The 16,106-nt window shown below is 42.5% G+C and overlaps 1 protein-coding gene across 1 annotated transcript in view; it reads left to right on the top strand.

Moving 5' to 3' along the window:
- The window catches only part of ippk (inositol-pentakisphosphate 2-kinase), a 76,291-nt gene that overhangs the window by 15,984 nt on the left and 44,201 nt on the right, over positions 1-16,106 (top strand). The window contains exons 2-4 of the mRNA XM_033037270.1: positions 4,616-4,672; positions 6,280-6,375; positions 9,352-9,418. Of these exons, the coding sequence (XP_032893161.1) occupies positions 4,616-4,672; positions 6,280-6,375; positions 9,352-9,418 (220 nt within the window). The remainder of the gene's footprint in view (positions 1-4,615; positions 4,673-6,279; positions 6,376-9,351; positions 9,419-16,106) is intronic.

Raw genomic sequence — 16,106 nt, 5'->3', positions numbered from 1 at the left:
GCTGCTGCACCCGCTGAGTTTCCCCAGCAATTTTGTGTCACTTTGAAAGCATTGATGTTTACGACGTAATTATTTTTTCATTGTGGCCAATTGCGTATGGGCGGCGTCGCATGGTTACACACGGTGACGTAATCATGCGTCACCACGCACTACACGTACGAGGTCAGGACGTCAACGTGTGACCGCAATACGTCCGCATGCGTAAGCGATACGCCAAGCCGGTGGGGCGCGAAGATTTAGTGCAGCACGAAATCCTGAAGCGCCACGTGATACCGCGCACATCTCCACACTCCTCCACGCTACCCACACGCTACCCGTGTGTCACAACGCGACGACCAAATTTTTGGAGGTCGTGTAAATGGCTCGCAAATGACGGGCAAGTGGGACAGGCCCTTAAGGGTGTCAAAGGTTACAGGGAGAAGGCAGAAGAATGGGGAAAATAGAATGTGAAGGAAAGTGTGAGGGAAAGATAGATCAGTCATAATTTAATAGTGGAGCCCATTCGATGGGTCGAATGGCCTAATTTTAATTATGAGACTAAACGGGTTATTTGCCTTCATTGGATTTGGAAACAGCTGATTGCAATATAAGACACTTAATAGGCAGGACAAGGTGGTTGTAGAGATTGTTTTTACTCAAGTCTTGAATGAGGGTGTCTAGCTTCTGGAAAAGGGACTGGTTATTTCACACTGAGGCATGCAGAAATGTCTTCTTAGAAAATGTAAAATTCCTGTATTCTTCATCAGAGTTGTGGAGGCTAGCTCATTGGAAATATTAATGTGCATATAGGTACTTTTTTGAAAGACTATTGAGTGCAATGGGGATTAGGCAGAGAGGTGGAGTGGAGGCTTGCGATGCATCAGCAATGATTATATTGAATTACTAGACTAAGTGGGACCCGTTGAGTCCCAGCATCACACAGGAGGGCTGGTCATCCAACGCAATATTCCACCTGTCCACCAATTCTAATATTGGTGGCCAGTTGGGGGGGGGGGGGGGGGCTTTCTGGAGCGCTAATATGGGTGTTGTGGGCTGAAGGGACTGGTTTCCAGATGGCTAGTATGCAAATTGTGCGCCAAATGGATTCTTGGGCTGGCGTCTCAGTCAATCAAGCCTGTTATGCTGGCAACTCACTCACGGCTGGTGGGCTGGTAGTTGACCCACGGCTAATCCTTGAAATTCTATTTCAAGCAGGGTAAAAGGCCACCAAATTCAAGTGCAGTTTCTTACCACTTCTAGCAGGGTGCAAGGCCACCAAATTCAAATGCAGTTTCATACCATTTGAAGTAGGGTGCAAAGCCACTAAAGACAGCGAGTCGTGACCTCTCCCTCCATCTTGCAGAGACTGAGCCACACCCACATTTCCGGGTTTTTTAACCCCTCCCCCCCCCCCCCCCCCGGAAAAGGTGTGGCTTTCATGGAGTGATTGACAGGAGAGAGATTCTCAACATTTAAAAAAAAACATAACACTTATTTTTCATTGATGGGAAGAATTCTCTGCACCTGCTCAGCGGAGGGGGGCTGAGTAAGATGGCCAAAAATCACAGCCATAAGTGGTAGCGTTTTATCTAAAATCAATATACAGTGCAAACAGAAAGTGCATTTGCAGTAGTGCCTTTTAACTTCAAGCCAAAGCACCCACACCACCATTTGCAGTAAGTAGTGCATTTCAACTTCATGCCACCATTTGCAGTAAGTGGTGCCTTTCAACTTCAAGCCAATGCACCCAAGCCACCATTTGCAGTAAGTAATGCCTTTTAACTTCAAGCCAATGCACCCAAGCCACCATTTGCAGTAAGTAATGCCTTTTAACTTCAAGCCATTGCATCCAAGCCACCATTTGCAGTAAGTAGTGGCTTTCAACTTCAAACCACACCCAAGCCACCATTAGCAGTAAGAGGTGCCTTTCAACTTCAAGTCAAAGCTCCCAAGCCACCATTTGCGGTAAGTAGTGCCTTTCAACTTCAAACCAAAGCCAAGCCACCACTTGCAGTAAGTAGTGCCTTTCAACTTCATACCACCATTTGCAGTAAATAGTGCCTTTTAACTTCAAGCCAATGCACCCAAGCCACCATTTGCAGTAAGTAGTGCCTGTCAACCTCATGCCACCATTTGCAGTAAGTAGTGCCTTTTCTACTTCAAGCCAAAGCAACCAAGCCACCATTTGCAGTAAGTAGTGCCTTTTCTACTTCAAGCCAAAGCAACCAAGCCACCATTTGCAGTAAGTAGTGCCTTTCAACTTCAAACCAAAGCTCCCAAGCTACCATTTGCAGTAAGTAGTGCCTTTCAACTTCATGCCACCATTTGCAGTGCCTTTCAACTTAATGCCTAAGCACCCAAGCTACAATTTGCAGTTAGTGCCTTTCAACTTCAAGCCACAATTTGCAGTAAGTAGTGCCTTTCAACTTCAAGCCAATGCACCCACGCCCCCATTTGCAGTAAGTAGTGCCTTTCAACTTCAAGCCACACCCAAGCCATAATTTGCAGTAAGTAGTACCTTTCAACTTCAAGCCACACCCAAGCCATCATTTGCAGTAAGTAGTGCCTTTCAACTTCAAGCCACACCCAGGCCACCATTTGCAGTAAGTAGTGCCTTTCAACTTCATGTCAGCATTTGCAGTAAGTAGTTCCTTTCAATTTCAAAACACACCCAAGCCAACCAGGGCGGGGGGCGGGTGCTTTCTGGAGCGCTAGTATGAACCATTTTAGAACGAATAGACGTTTTTTTGCAAGCTTTAGAACCAATAGACATTTTTTTGCAAGCTTTAGTACCAACAGACATTGTTTTGCAAGCTTTAGTACCAATAGACATTTTTTGCAAGCTTTAGTATCAATAGACATTTTTTGCAAGCTTTAGAAGCAATAGACATTTTTTTGCAAGCTTTAGAAGCAATAGACGTTTTTTGCAAGCTTTAGAAGCAATATGCACTTTTTGCAAGCTTTAGAAGCAATATGCACTTTTTGCAAGCTTTAGAAGCAATAGGCACTTTTTGCAAGCTTTAGAAGCAATAGAGACACTTTTTGCAAGCTTTAGAACCAATAGACATTTGTTTTGCATGCTCTAGAACCAATAGACATTTTTTTGCAAGCTTTAGAACCAATACACTTTTTTTGCAAGCTTCAGAACCAATACATTTTTTGCAAGCTTTAGAACCAATAGAGACACTTTTTGCAAGCTTTAGAACGAATAGAGACACTTTTTGCAAGCTTTAGAACGAATAGACATTTTTTTTGCAAGCTTTAGAACCAATAGACATTTTTTTTGCAAGCTTTAGAACCAATAGAGACACTTTTTGCAAGCTTTAGAACCAATAGACATTTTTTTGCAAGCTTTAGAACCAATAGACATTTTTTTGCAAGCTTTAGAACCAATAGACATTTTTTGCAAGCTTTAGAACCAATAGAGACACTTTTTGCAAGCTTTAGAACCAATAGACATTTTTTGAAAGCTTTAGAACTAATAGACTTTTTTTGCAAGCTTTAGAACCAATAGACACATTCTGCAAGCATTTTAGAACCACTAAGGGCACTTACATTTGAGTAGACATGTGTTCAGTGTTATTCACAGCGCAGAGAAACGTGACCCTCTGCCTTCCTCCATCTTGAAGAGACTGTGTGGCACACCACTTCCTGGTTTTATAGTCCCTGCCACCAGCGGGGGCAGCAGAGAGAATTGGGAATTTTGTAAAAACATTAATATCTCTGTCATTTTTAATCGACGGGAAAAATCCTCGGCACACGCGGTGGAGGGGGGCTCTGAGCAAGGTGGCCAAAAATGACGGCCGTAGGTGGCGGCGTTCTCTTGGAAATCGCAGCACAGATGGCCAAAACCGGTCAAGAACAGACTTTTAGTAATATAGAAGATAGATGGTGGAAGCTTGGCAGGGGACAACAGCCAGCCTATTTTCTTGGGTAGGAAAGAACTGCAGATGCAGGTTTAAATCGAAGGTAGACACAATGTTGGAGTAATTCAGCGGGTCAGGCAGTATCTCTGGAGAGAAGGACTGGGTGATTTGAGATTGAAGAAGGGTCTCAACCCGAAACGTCACCCATTCCTTCTCTCCAGAGATGCTGCCTGTCCCGCTGAGTTACTCTAGCACTTTGTGACTGCCTATTTTCTTGCTACTTGCTGTGTTCATTTACTGGGCATACATTCAGCACCAAATGAAAATTTTTATAGATGTGGGTTGATGGAATAGAAAGCAAATATGCTGAAATTGTCACCAGGTTGGCATCTGTGACAAGGGCAAAGGAATTAAGTGTTCTGGTCAAATGGTCTTTTGTCAAAACTCTTGTACTTAACCGCAAGGGACATTAATTTTAATGTATGCAGTCCTTTTTTTTTTTTTTATGTGTTCAGGTAGAATTTGTGCTTGGCTATTTTGCTAAGATTTCCATTTTTTTCTTTCTATTACATTTTGTAACAAAAGTACAAAAAATCTTTGAAGATATTAGGAAGAAATTTTAATTGATGTCTTTGCATTATTTTGTGATTACTGCAGATTTGTTGGTGCTGCTGGGTATTAGTTTTGTAATACCAAATATCACAAACATCTTATACTTTAGCTTAACATTTAAAAAGTGGCCAGTTAAGACTTCTGTTTTTTTTTTCCAGCATTGCCAAGTTCTGCGTTTTCTAAAGTTTCCCATTGAACTTCCACAGCCAAACAAGGTAGGATAATTTCTGTTAAAACATTTTTAATGGAAATATGAAATTCAACTTTCCCCTTCTTATGCAAACGTACAAATGAGGTGCAAACGTACAAATGGGTGCAAAAGTACATCACTTGGCCCCTGACACAGAATTCAATAAAATCACAGGTCATCTGATTATAATCTCATCTCTGCATTCTCAAGGTTGGCCAGTAACCTTTTAACTGCCTTGCTTACCAAGTGTCTATCTTTTTCTTCCTTAAAGTATTCAAAGGCTCTGCTTCCACCTCACCCACCTTGAGGAAAGACCCACCCTCAAAAGAAAATGTTGCCTGTGATCCCTTATTTATGAACATACCCACAGTTTTAGATTGTTTGAAGTATCCTCTCCACGTCAATCCTGTGAAGACCCCTCGTGTTTCCATCAAGTCCTCTTTCACTTTTATAAATCGCAATAGATATAAATCTAGCCTGTCAAACTATTACTCATGCCGATGTAATCCAGTTAACACTTCAGTATTCTTCTCTGAGTTGCTTTCCTATATACATTCACAAATTTTGTTAATTAAGTTCAGTTCAAAAATTTACACCCTCAGATTCTTGGCAATAAATAAAGAATTATTACCAAGAACATCTGCATAAAATGAATTAATTTCCAGTCAACGAAATTAGTGTTTACCTGGTAAACAATTCATGTTTTTTATGGACAAATTATGCAATTGAATGCATTGTGTACTCCATGTACATCTGTTACACTGACAACTCATTTGCAGTTCAGTTCTATTCCAGCCCAAACTGAGCTTCCTTATTTTCAAATTATTTAAATTGTGCCGAGAAACTTGTCTTCACAAATTTACTGGTAGAAAAAAATATTTCCTTGTGAACCACAAGGGAATATGCTTCACACTAACTCGAGAGCAAAATCTGGCAAACATCTTACTCATCTAAGAAGTGTGTGTAGGGGTGGAATAGTTGATCTGATAAGTTTTTTTTGCAAGGAAACATTCAGAATTGCTTCATGAACACATTGAATCCAAATGCATGAGTTTTATTTGGTGGCTATTTGGAGATAGGGCTAATGATAGCAATAATTCCCCTTTTATTTTTGGCATGCTTCATTGTGTTGCGTCCCAATATTGTCATGCAAATTGGGATGGATTCCTTCCAAAACTAGCAGTTCTGAACTGTACATCCCTGTGTTGCTGTAGATCACCAGCACCAGAAGATTTGTATCCTACCACAATTTGTAAACTTGTGGCCTGCCATATCCATGATATTATCATAAATTCATTTATTTCATTTAAAATCAAGCCACACCAGCACAATGCCAGTTTCTGATTCCAAAATTCAAAGTTAACGTGTTATGAATGTTTAAAATGAGATTGAATTGCATGTGCTGCACCATGCTGATGTAATAAGCTAACCATAGATCAATATTGTTTTCAAAATGGATTAATGATTTTGAAAATTTAAGGGTGATTATTTTAAATTATAAGAGCACTGAGATAATAGTTGAAATTAAAAGCATGGTAGAGAATTTTAATGTGCATCAAATGCAAAAAGCAAGTTTTAATCTAAGATTGTCAGATGATACTTTGAATATTAACACTCAATTTTATATTTTAGGCCTTGGAAGAAGTTTCCCATCGGCTAAACAATATTGTAGAATTTAGTAAACATGTGATGAAGCCATTATTGGGAGATAACCTTGTGCAACCTGGGGTAAGAGAATTTCAATTTATGAAAGCGTGCAAACATAATAATAATTTTGGCCAACTGATAAAATCATGTCTATAACGTATAATAGGATAAGGGCAGATTAAATGAACATTTCACTTATCATGAAAAAGATTTTGCTGCCTTAGGGTTTCCATTCTCTTTCAATCCCCCCCCCCCCCCCCCACCACTCTCAAAAACAAGTCTTGACAATTTGTGACCACGAGTAGCCACTTCTGTGAAAGCAGGCTTTGCAAAGAATGCTTTATAAACCCTGGAGAGTATTTTAATTCCTTCTTTCCATTTTGTTGTACAGATAACCCTCACTTTTAGGAATCACAGGGATGGGGGAATGGTGTCCGTTATTTCCAATTGCCCACAATAACCGAGTAAGGGAGGTAAATATAAGTATTGGAAAAACAGCCAAGTGTTGGTAAATAACCAATCAGCGAGTTCGGTATTTTGAAAAACACATGAAATCATGGGATTTGTCAAAGGTCACTCGCCATAAAGAAAAAGCGAACGAAGCACTGGCTGTACAAACTGTGTAAATTCTTACCTTTATTCATGATGTTAATGGTTAAAAAAATATTCAATTTGAGGAATGGGGGTGCCTGCTAGCGGGGTGTAACAGCGAAAGAGAGGGAGCAGATGCGAGTGAGAGACGGGAGAGTGGGCACAGACCCGCGCCTCATCCCCAGCCAGGATCCAACCCTGGCGCCGCAAGCGCTGCTGAACCGTCACTGGACCCCCCCCCCCCCCCGTTGCCCCCTCGCATCTGCCCTCTCTCTCACTGTTACACCAAGCTACCTGGCTCCAGCTCGGCTCTGCCTATCCCGCCCGGTCCAGTCTCTCCCCCACCCCGCCTCCCACTCTCATCTGCCCCCTCTCTCGCTGTTACATCCCACTACCTGGCTCCGGCTCGCCTCTGCCTGTCCCACTGGGTTGGCTGGCAGCCCTGGACTGGTGGCAGCCCCGGACTTGCAGCCAGTGCCGGCCAACCCCGACAGGGAAGGGACACCTCCAGACAGGGAGGGGATACCCGGGAGGGGAAGGGGATGGCCCAGCAGCAACTCAACAGCGCCTGCAGCGCCGGAGACCCGGGCCCGACCACGTACAAAATGCAAGGCCGTAAACAACGCAGCCCCACAGTTGCCGAGAATGTTCATAGTGAGTGACCTATCACCTGAGCATCCGCAGCCGGAATACCAAACTCGCTTATAAACATAAATTAAACAAGACACCCTGTGAACAGTGAGCACAAAACATTCTGACACTGAATGGTGTTAAACATGGATTGAAATAGTATTTGCTCCAACCACCCAGCAGTCACTCCATGACACAATGAATTTGGTCCTCTGTTCTGTTCAGAGCACTGTGTATGGGACTGGGGACTTCGGCTCCCCAGTCTGTGTATTCTCACTTGTTTAACCAACCCCCCCCCCGCCCCACTGCATTTCCTCCCTCCTGGCCCTGCCGTAATCTTTACCTCTTCCCCCACACCCCCCATAGCGAACAATTGGCAATAACGAACCCTATTGTAAATAGCCAAAGTACACAATCTGAAGTTCAAGATCATCTATAATCAGTATCCATAGTATAACGGTACAGCAGGTAGTTAGTTGTTAGTACATCGTGACCGCTTCCAAGACTGACTAATTGGGACGACAGATGGCACAATGGGCTAAGTGTTCGGCTGGCAACCGGAAGGTAGCTGGTTCGAATCCCGCTTGGAGTGCATACTGTCGTTGTGTCCTTGGGCAAGACACTTCACCCACCTTTGCCTGTGTGTGAATGTGTGTGAGTGATTGGTGGTGGTCGGAGGGGCCGTAGGCGCAGATTGGCAGCCACGCTTCCGTCAGTCTGCCCCAGGGCAGCTGTGGGTACAGAAGTAGCTTACCACCACCGAGTGTGACTGAGGAGTGAATGAATAATGCGATGTAAAGCGCCTTGAGTATTAGAAAGGCGCTATATAAATCCCATCCATTATTATTATTAATGTAGGAAGTGGGTGTTAGTTTGAATCGTACAGTAGGGTGGGGTTAGTGATGCTATTCTACTATGATTGGCTTTCATGCATAAACCAATCTACATCCTTCCCCGTAAAGAGTGAATATGGTAAGCACACGTCGCAAGAATTCAACCATACTTGCCGTATCTGTCAGGCGGTCCACTGATACGGCCCGAACGCGTACGGACCAAGCCCTCTCCCCCTACGCCAGAAAGATTAAAAGGTGGTGGTGCACTCGGAAGTGGGAAAGCAGCAGGGGACACCTGTGGTGACCGACAGGGGAAGCATGCAGGAGAGGTAGTTTTGTGGTTAGTCCTAGCCACTGGTCATGGTGGGGTACCGGACATGCTGGAACTGGTGGTGGACGCGGCATCAGACGGCTGGAACTGTAGAGGTGGAGCATAAGAATCAGCTAGTGGTGGACGTGGCTCCTTCACAGCAAGCAAGTGTTGGTATTTTGATATTCATTTAAAATTGTGTTCATGTTAGACGGACATATTTTTTGATATGGAAGTAAATGGCCAAAGTGATTGAGTGAATTAGCCGTATGTGCTATATTTGTGGTGTCGAAGCAGATAATGCTTACAAGATTTTAAGGGTTGCTCTTTTGTAACAGGAAGAATGCAGAGAAATGAGCAACACATCACTTCTGATGAAAAAGTGACAAATCTCTGGTGGCAACTTGCAAATAAAAGGTCACACTGTCCAGATTGCTTTACGTGGGACAAAAATTTAAACAAATTACATTTTGAAAATAAATTACTTGCCTATTAGAAAATTCAGCACATTAGCTCTTGATTAATCTAAATTATTGAAAGACTTGTAACTTTAGGAGATTACTCAACAGTCAAAGTCTAAACAGTAAGATATTTGCTTTTAAATTGGGTTGCTTGATATTAAGTTGTAAAGTAATGTTAAGTTGTAAAATCAGTTAAAAACCTATATAGAAATATAATCCTCTTTCTTTTTAGGAGGTTATACAGCTACCACTGGACTTTGTAAGACAACTGGCATTGAAGATCCAGCCGGAAAGGCCAGGTATGATGGAAATTAAATAACTTAGTTTTTGTTGGGTACTCGGTGGAGTGGAGCAGTCATAATTGAAAACAAATGATCATCTTGTATGGTGGAAGTCTCTATTTTCTTCGTAACATTACTAGGGTTGGTTACATAAAGTTTTATTAGATTGATACAGGACACTTTGCATTAGTCTCTTTCCCAACAAGGTCTGTCCATCTGGCAGCTCTCCGAGTACCATGCCACCGATTCCCAGGAATCCCCAAGACTGCTCAGTTCCTTTAAAAGGGGCCAGTGATGTCAAGCACATGGGTGCTATGGGGAGCAGCGAACATGGACTTACTACATAAATCCTGCCAGCCCTACAGTCCACCAAAGGCAGGGCTGATATTTGACCTGTGACCTGTGGTCCATATTGTATAAGAATCCAAAACCAGGTCTTAACTCTGGCCTTAGAAGCAAATGTAATGCACTGGTGGGTACCAATCCACAAAGTTTTTGTTAAAAAAATTATATTTTGGCTCGCACAAATACAAATGTTTGACAAGATTTTCACCGAAGGTTCAAGGAGTTTCTAATATATACATGATACATTTTCACATATTCATTGACAACAAATTCTGTTTCATTTATTTCATTCTCGTAGCATGAGCTAAAAATTGTGTCAAAGATGGGAAGATAGATTAGCAATGATTGAATGATGGTGTAGACTTGATGTGCAGAATGGCCTAATTCTGCTCCTATGACTCGTCGACTAAGCAGAATATCAAGAGGAAGACTGGCCCAATTTTTTATTCCCCCAAAGACCTCAACGTTTTCAATTATACTTATGAATTTTAGGAGACAATGTATAGCTGTCAAGTGGAAATCTATGGAGAAATGCAAGGAGATGGCCAGCGGACATTGTGAACAAATATGAGATGACATTTTTGAACCATGAAAGATAAATTATTAATTATTTACCAAATATAAGATGGGTAGTTTGTGAATATCACTAAAAACAAGTGGACAGTTGCATAGGATTAAATATAACTTGCATCTGTTTCTATTTATCTCCCCTATCGTGAGAATGCATTTGGTCAGTTTCATTGCGGGTAGCCATTGAACTTGACAAGCAGTCAAGCTTTTATGTCATGATTAAACAATCTAACACACAGCTGTTAGTATTTTTAGCATGCAGGAAGGAAAATAAACTTGCAGCTTTCAAAATAAATTATTTTTGTAAATCTCATGGGGGAAAAATAACTTTGTTATTGCAAGCCTGATGCTCTCTCCCCCTGACCACCTTTTTCCCCCCATTGAGACAATTGTCTTTATGATGTGGGTGTCTATAACGTGTCATAGTCATGCAGTGTGTAAACAGACCCTTTGGCCCATGTGCCCCATCTACACTAGTCCCACCTGCCTGCATTTGACCCTGTCCATATGTTTCTTTAATGTTGTGATAGTACCTGTATCAATTGTCTCCTCTGGCAGTTCGTTCCATACACCTACCACCCTTTGTGTTAAAAAAAAAAAAAGTTGCCTCTCGGGTTCCTGGTTTCTTTACTTTGGCTAAGAAACTGTTCATTTACCTTATCCATTCCTCATGATCTTGCACACCTCTAAGATCATCCCTCAGCCTGCCGTGCTTCAAGGAATAAAATCCTTGCCTGTTCAATCTCTTCCTATAGCTCAGGCCTTGTATCCTGGCAAGATCCTGGTAGATTTTTTCTGCACCCTTTCCAGCTTAACATCTTATAACAGGGTGACCAAAACTAAACACAATACTCTAAATGTGGCCTCACCAATGTCTTTTACAACTGTAACATGACCTACTCTGACTGATGACCAATGTGTCAGATGCCACCTTGATGACCCTGTCTACTTGTGATGTCACTTTCAATGAACTATGTACCCGCATTCCTAGATCACCATGCTCTACAACACTCCCCAGAGCTCTGCCATTCACTGTCTACCCTGCCCCGATGTTATGACACAAATGCAACACTTCTCTGTATTAAACTCCTTTAACCATTCCTCAGCCCACCTGCACAACAAATCAAGATCCTGTTGCAATTTTTGACAACCATATTTGTATCTACAATACTAATTGTTTTAATGTCATCTGCAAACTTACTAATCATGCCATGTATGTTCTCGTCCAAATCATTGATATAGATGACAAACTGCAATTGTCCCAGCACTGAACCCTGAAGCACACCACCAATCAGTGTTGTGATGAATGAACTGAGTCACTCGGAGACCAGGAAGTTGTGGATATGAAAGAGTAACAGACATTCCCTTGGAGATCTCAGTAGAATCTCCAAACTCGATATCCATTGCGATTTTATTTTTTAAGTACAAAGACGACAATTAACTAGAGTTTCATTGGCTATAACTACCTTCTTGGCTTTAACATTTTAAGTGCATATGGGTAACTGCAGAATTACATATTTACAATGGGAATACATTGAAGTTCCCTAAGTACCTCTGAATATTTGAACACCGTTACTGGGTCTAAGTAATTCATATGGTTTTGTTAGTGTTGAGCGATGGCTCCCGGGATAAACAAACAACAGAATATTAAGTGGCAGGGATACACCTTTAATACTGTGTGACACATGAGATGGCCATCAAATGTTTCCCTAATCTCAAGAAGGTTTCATTGAGGGCCAACTAACATGCAGATTTTTTTATTGTCCTTAATGGTACACATTGAATATCCCACACCTGATTGGTCTCAATAGTCTTAAAGCATCCTTGCAAGTTTCATATGACATAAAAATAAATGGAGTTGTGTATGGTGAAGAAAGTTGTCAAAGGATTCAGTGGGATTCCAAGGTGGAAATATGGGCTGAGAAATGGCAGATGGAGTATTAATCCAGAGGAGTGTGAGATATTGCACATTAGAAGGTCAAATGTAAGAGAATACAGTAAATGTCAGGCCTCTTAGGCGAATTGATGTGCAGAAGAATCTGAGTGCAAGTCCACAGCTCCTGAAAGAAGCAGCATAACTAAATAAGGTGGTAAAGAAGGCTTACGGCGTACTAGACTTCATAGATTAGAGCACCTTTATAGGAGGATAAAAGTTGGAAGTCATATTGCAGCTGTATAAAATTTTGTTTATGCCACATTTCAAGAATTGTGAATCTGATCGCTGCTATACAAGAAGAATATGGGGTTGGAGAGGGTGTAGAGAGGTTTACCAGGATGTTACTTGGATTAGCTATTGTGAGAAGTTGGTTAAACTTGGATTGTTTTCTCTTGCGCACTGATGGCGGAGCGGAAACCTTATGGAAGTATATAAAATTATAAGAGAGGTAGTTAGGGTGGATAGTCAGTCGTTTTTCTCAAAGTGGAAATGTCAGAAAATATAGGGCAAAGCTTAAAGGTCAGAGGGGAAAGTTTTTAAAGGAGATGAGGCAAGTTTTTCTATTGTGGTAGGTCCCTAGAATGTGCTGCCAAGGGGAGTTATTGGAAGCCAATCCGAAAGCAATGGTAAAGAGGTGCTTGGACAAACGCATGAACAGGCAGTAAAAATAGAGGGATAGAGACAATAATTGACATGAACATCATGGGCTGAAGGGCCTGTTTCTGTTCTATACTGTTCTATGTTTTAGTTTAGAGATGCAGAATGGAAATGGGACCTTTGGTCCACCGAGTCCATGTTGACCATCTGTTCATGCTGGTGACATGTTATTCCACTTTCAATAGACAATAGGTGCAGGAGTAGGCCATTCGGCCCTTCGAGCCAGCACCGCCATTCAATGTGATCATGGCTGATCATCCCCAATCAGCACACCGTTCCTGCCTTCTCCCCATATCCCCTGACTCCGCTATTTATAAGAGCCCTATCTAGCTCTCTTGAAAGCATCCAGAGAACCCACCTGAGGCAGAGAATTCCACAGACTCACAACTCTCTGTGAGGAAAAAGTGTTTCCGCGTCTCCGTTCTAAATGGCTTACTCCTTATTCTTAAAGTGTGGCCCCTGGTTCTGGACTCCACCAACATCGGGAACATGTTTCCTGCCTCTAGCGTTGCCAAACCCTTAACAATCTTATGTTTCAATGAGATCCCCGCGCAGCCTTCTAAACTCCAGAGTGTACAAGCCCAGCTGCTCCATTCTCTCAACATATGACAGTCCCGCCATCCCGGGAATTAACCTTGTAAACCAACGCTGCACTCCCTCAATAGCAAGAATGTCCTTCCTCAAATTAGGGGACCAAAACTGCACACAATACTCCAGGTGTGGGCTCACTGGGGCTCTACCACTGCAGAAGGACCTCTTTGCTCCTATATTTGATTTCTCTTGTTATAAAGGCCAACATGCCACTCGCTTTCTTCACTGCCTGCTGTACCTGCATGCTTACTTTCATAGACTGATGTACAAGGATCCCCACAGGGCTCTCGCTTAACTTTTTTTCCCTGTTGCCAGCCGGGCAACCTTGGCAACCTTTTAGGTTGCCAAATGACAGTTTAAGTGGTCATTTAAGATGGCTTGCATGACGTGTGCGATAATGTGCTCTGACGAAGTGCGTAGTTACCAGTCGGAATTATGCTCAATGAAGCATTCACATATTTCTGCTTCAAAATAAAGTCACAAACTAAACATATTCACCAATCAAGACATGAGATATACCACAATGACATGCAGCAAAATTATAATACAGTATCTCAACTCTTTTTACACATTGCAATTAATGCAATTTTTATTATTTCTTTCCACTTCCAAACAAAAATGTGGTAGGATTATTCAGTGTATGATCAACTTCTGTCAATAAATCCTGGAGCATGAGAGCATATATGCTTAACCATGCACACTACAGATTGATGCAAGTATGTTTTCTGTGAAGGACCGAAAATTATCATGACATGGCCATAGCATCGTTATTGGTACAGAAAAGCTTCCCACAAAACTAACTATACCCATCTGACAGGGTAAACATTGCACTAACTAACAAGAGATGGCCAAAGGACATAAATGCAGCAAATGTTCTTTTGGTAATATATTTGAAGGTGTCAAGACGCCACATTACCGGGCATTCAGATTAGATGTATGTGTTGTGAACAGCAATGAAGATACCCAGTTTGTAAGCAACAAATTTTTAAAAAATGTTGACAAAAGCTTTTTCCATCATTCCCACTTCAGAATTAACGTTAAAATTTCAACTGAAATATCTCCTGACCAAATATGTGATGTATATGATCGACTGTAGAAGTAAAACCTGGATAAATCCAACGTATAGTTGTGAATGTTGCTCATTAAATAACTACAGTACTGATACTCCATATTAAGAGCATTGATTTGCCGTTAAAATGAATTCTGTGATAACTTGTCAACGGTAGCAGTGACAATCGAACACTGCGGTTTTAATGTTTCACGTGTTCACAATTTAATTAATCCATCTTAGAAACATAGACATAGAAACATAGAAAATAGGTGCAGGAGTAGGCCATTCGGCTCTTCAAGCCTGCTCAAACCATTCAATATGATCATGGCTGATCATCCAAATCAATATCCCATACCTGCCTTCTCTCCATACCCCCTGATCCCTTTAGCCACAAGGGCCACATCTAACTCCCTCTTAAATATAGCCAATGAACTGGCCTCAACTACCTTCTGTGGCAGAGAATTCCACAGATTCTGTGCCAAAAAAAGATTTTCTCATCTCGGTCCTAAAAGACTTCCCTCTTATCCTTAAACTGTGTCCCCTTGTTCTGGACTTCCCCAACATCGGGAATAATCTTCCTGCATCTAGCCTGTCCAATCCCTTAAGAATGTTGTACGTTTCTATAAGATCCCCCCTCAAATCTTCTAAATTCTAGCGTGTACAAGCCGAGTCTATCCAGTCTTTATGGATTAAAACAAATAACATTGGGAATTAAAACATATTTGATTACATTCCGTTATCAAACATAGTCAATGTTCGTTCTGAAGACATTTCCAGCACAATAGGGTCGGGGGGGGGGTGTGAATCAGTGCAGGATGGATAGGTGGCGGTGGGGGGGTTGAGTAGGCAATTGGTGCAGAATGGATGGATTGAGGCAGGGGAATTAGTGCGTTGGCTGGAGTAGGTAAAATTGTGAGGGGAGAGCGCGGGGGATGACAGTGGGTTGAATGGGGGGGGATCTGTGTAGGATGGATGGGGGGGGAGCAGTGCAGGATGGATGGGAAGAGGGGCCAGTACAGGATGAATTGGGGGACCAGTGTAGGATTGATGGGGAGTGGCAGGAGAATCAATGTGAGGTGGATAGGCAGGATGAATAGAGGGAGGGGGGGAGGGGGGGGGGAGGGGGTAGGGGGTAGGGTAGATGAGGAGGGGAGCACAGGGGATGTCAGTGAGGACTGAATAGAGGCAGGAATGAGGATCAGTGCGGGATGGAGAGGAGAGGTCTCAGGATAAGGGGGGGGTGGAGGGGGCGTACGAGAGAGAGAGAGAGGGAGGAAGGGGCAGAGGAGGTGGGAAGGAAGGTCAGCGCTCCTTGGACAACACCGGCATCATCGCTCAAATCACGATAAAAATATGGAGGGGACCGGGGGACAGAATATCTTGGGGGGGGGAGAGGAGAGGAGAGGATGGTCCAGTGACGGTTTGGCGCCAATTACATCGCTCCACACCGGGATCGGTCCTGGCCAAAGATCCTATAGTGTTATAGGATCTTTGGTCCTGGCTGCGGTGCAGGGCTGCCGAGAGTCTTTTGGCACGTCTCCCTCCTCCAATCGCCG

The sequence above is a fragment of the Amblyraja radiata genome, chromosome 18, assembly GCF_010909765.2.
Source record: "Amblyraja radiata isolate CabotCenter1 chromosome 18, sAmbRad1.1.pri, whole genome shotgun sequence".
NCBI classification, from domain to species: Eukaryota; Metazoa; Chordata; class Chondrichthyes; order Rajiformes; family Rajidae; genus Amblyraja; species Amblyraja radiata.
Note: the sequence above shows the minus strand (reverse complement) of the source record. Positions and strands in the feature narration are given on the sequence as shown.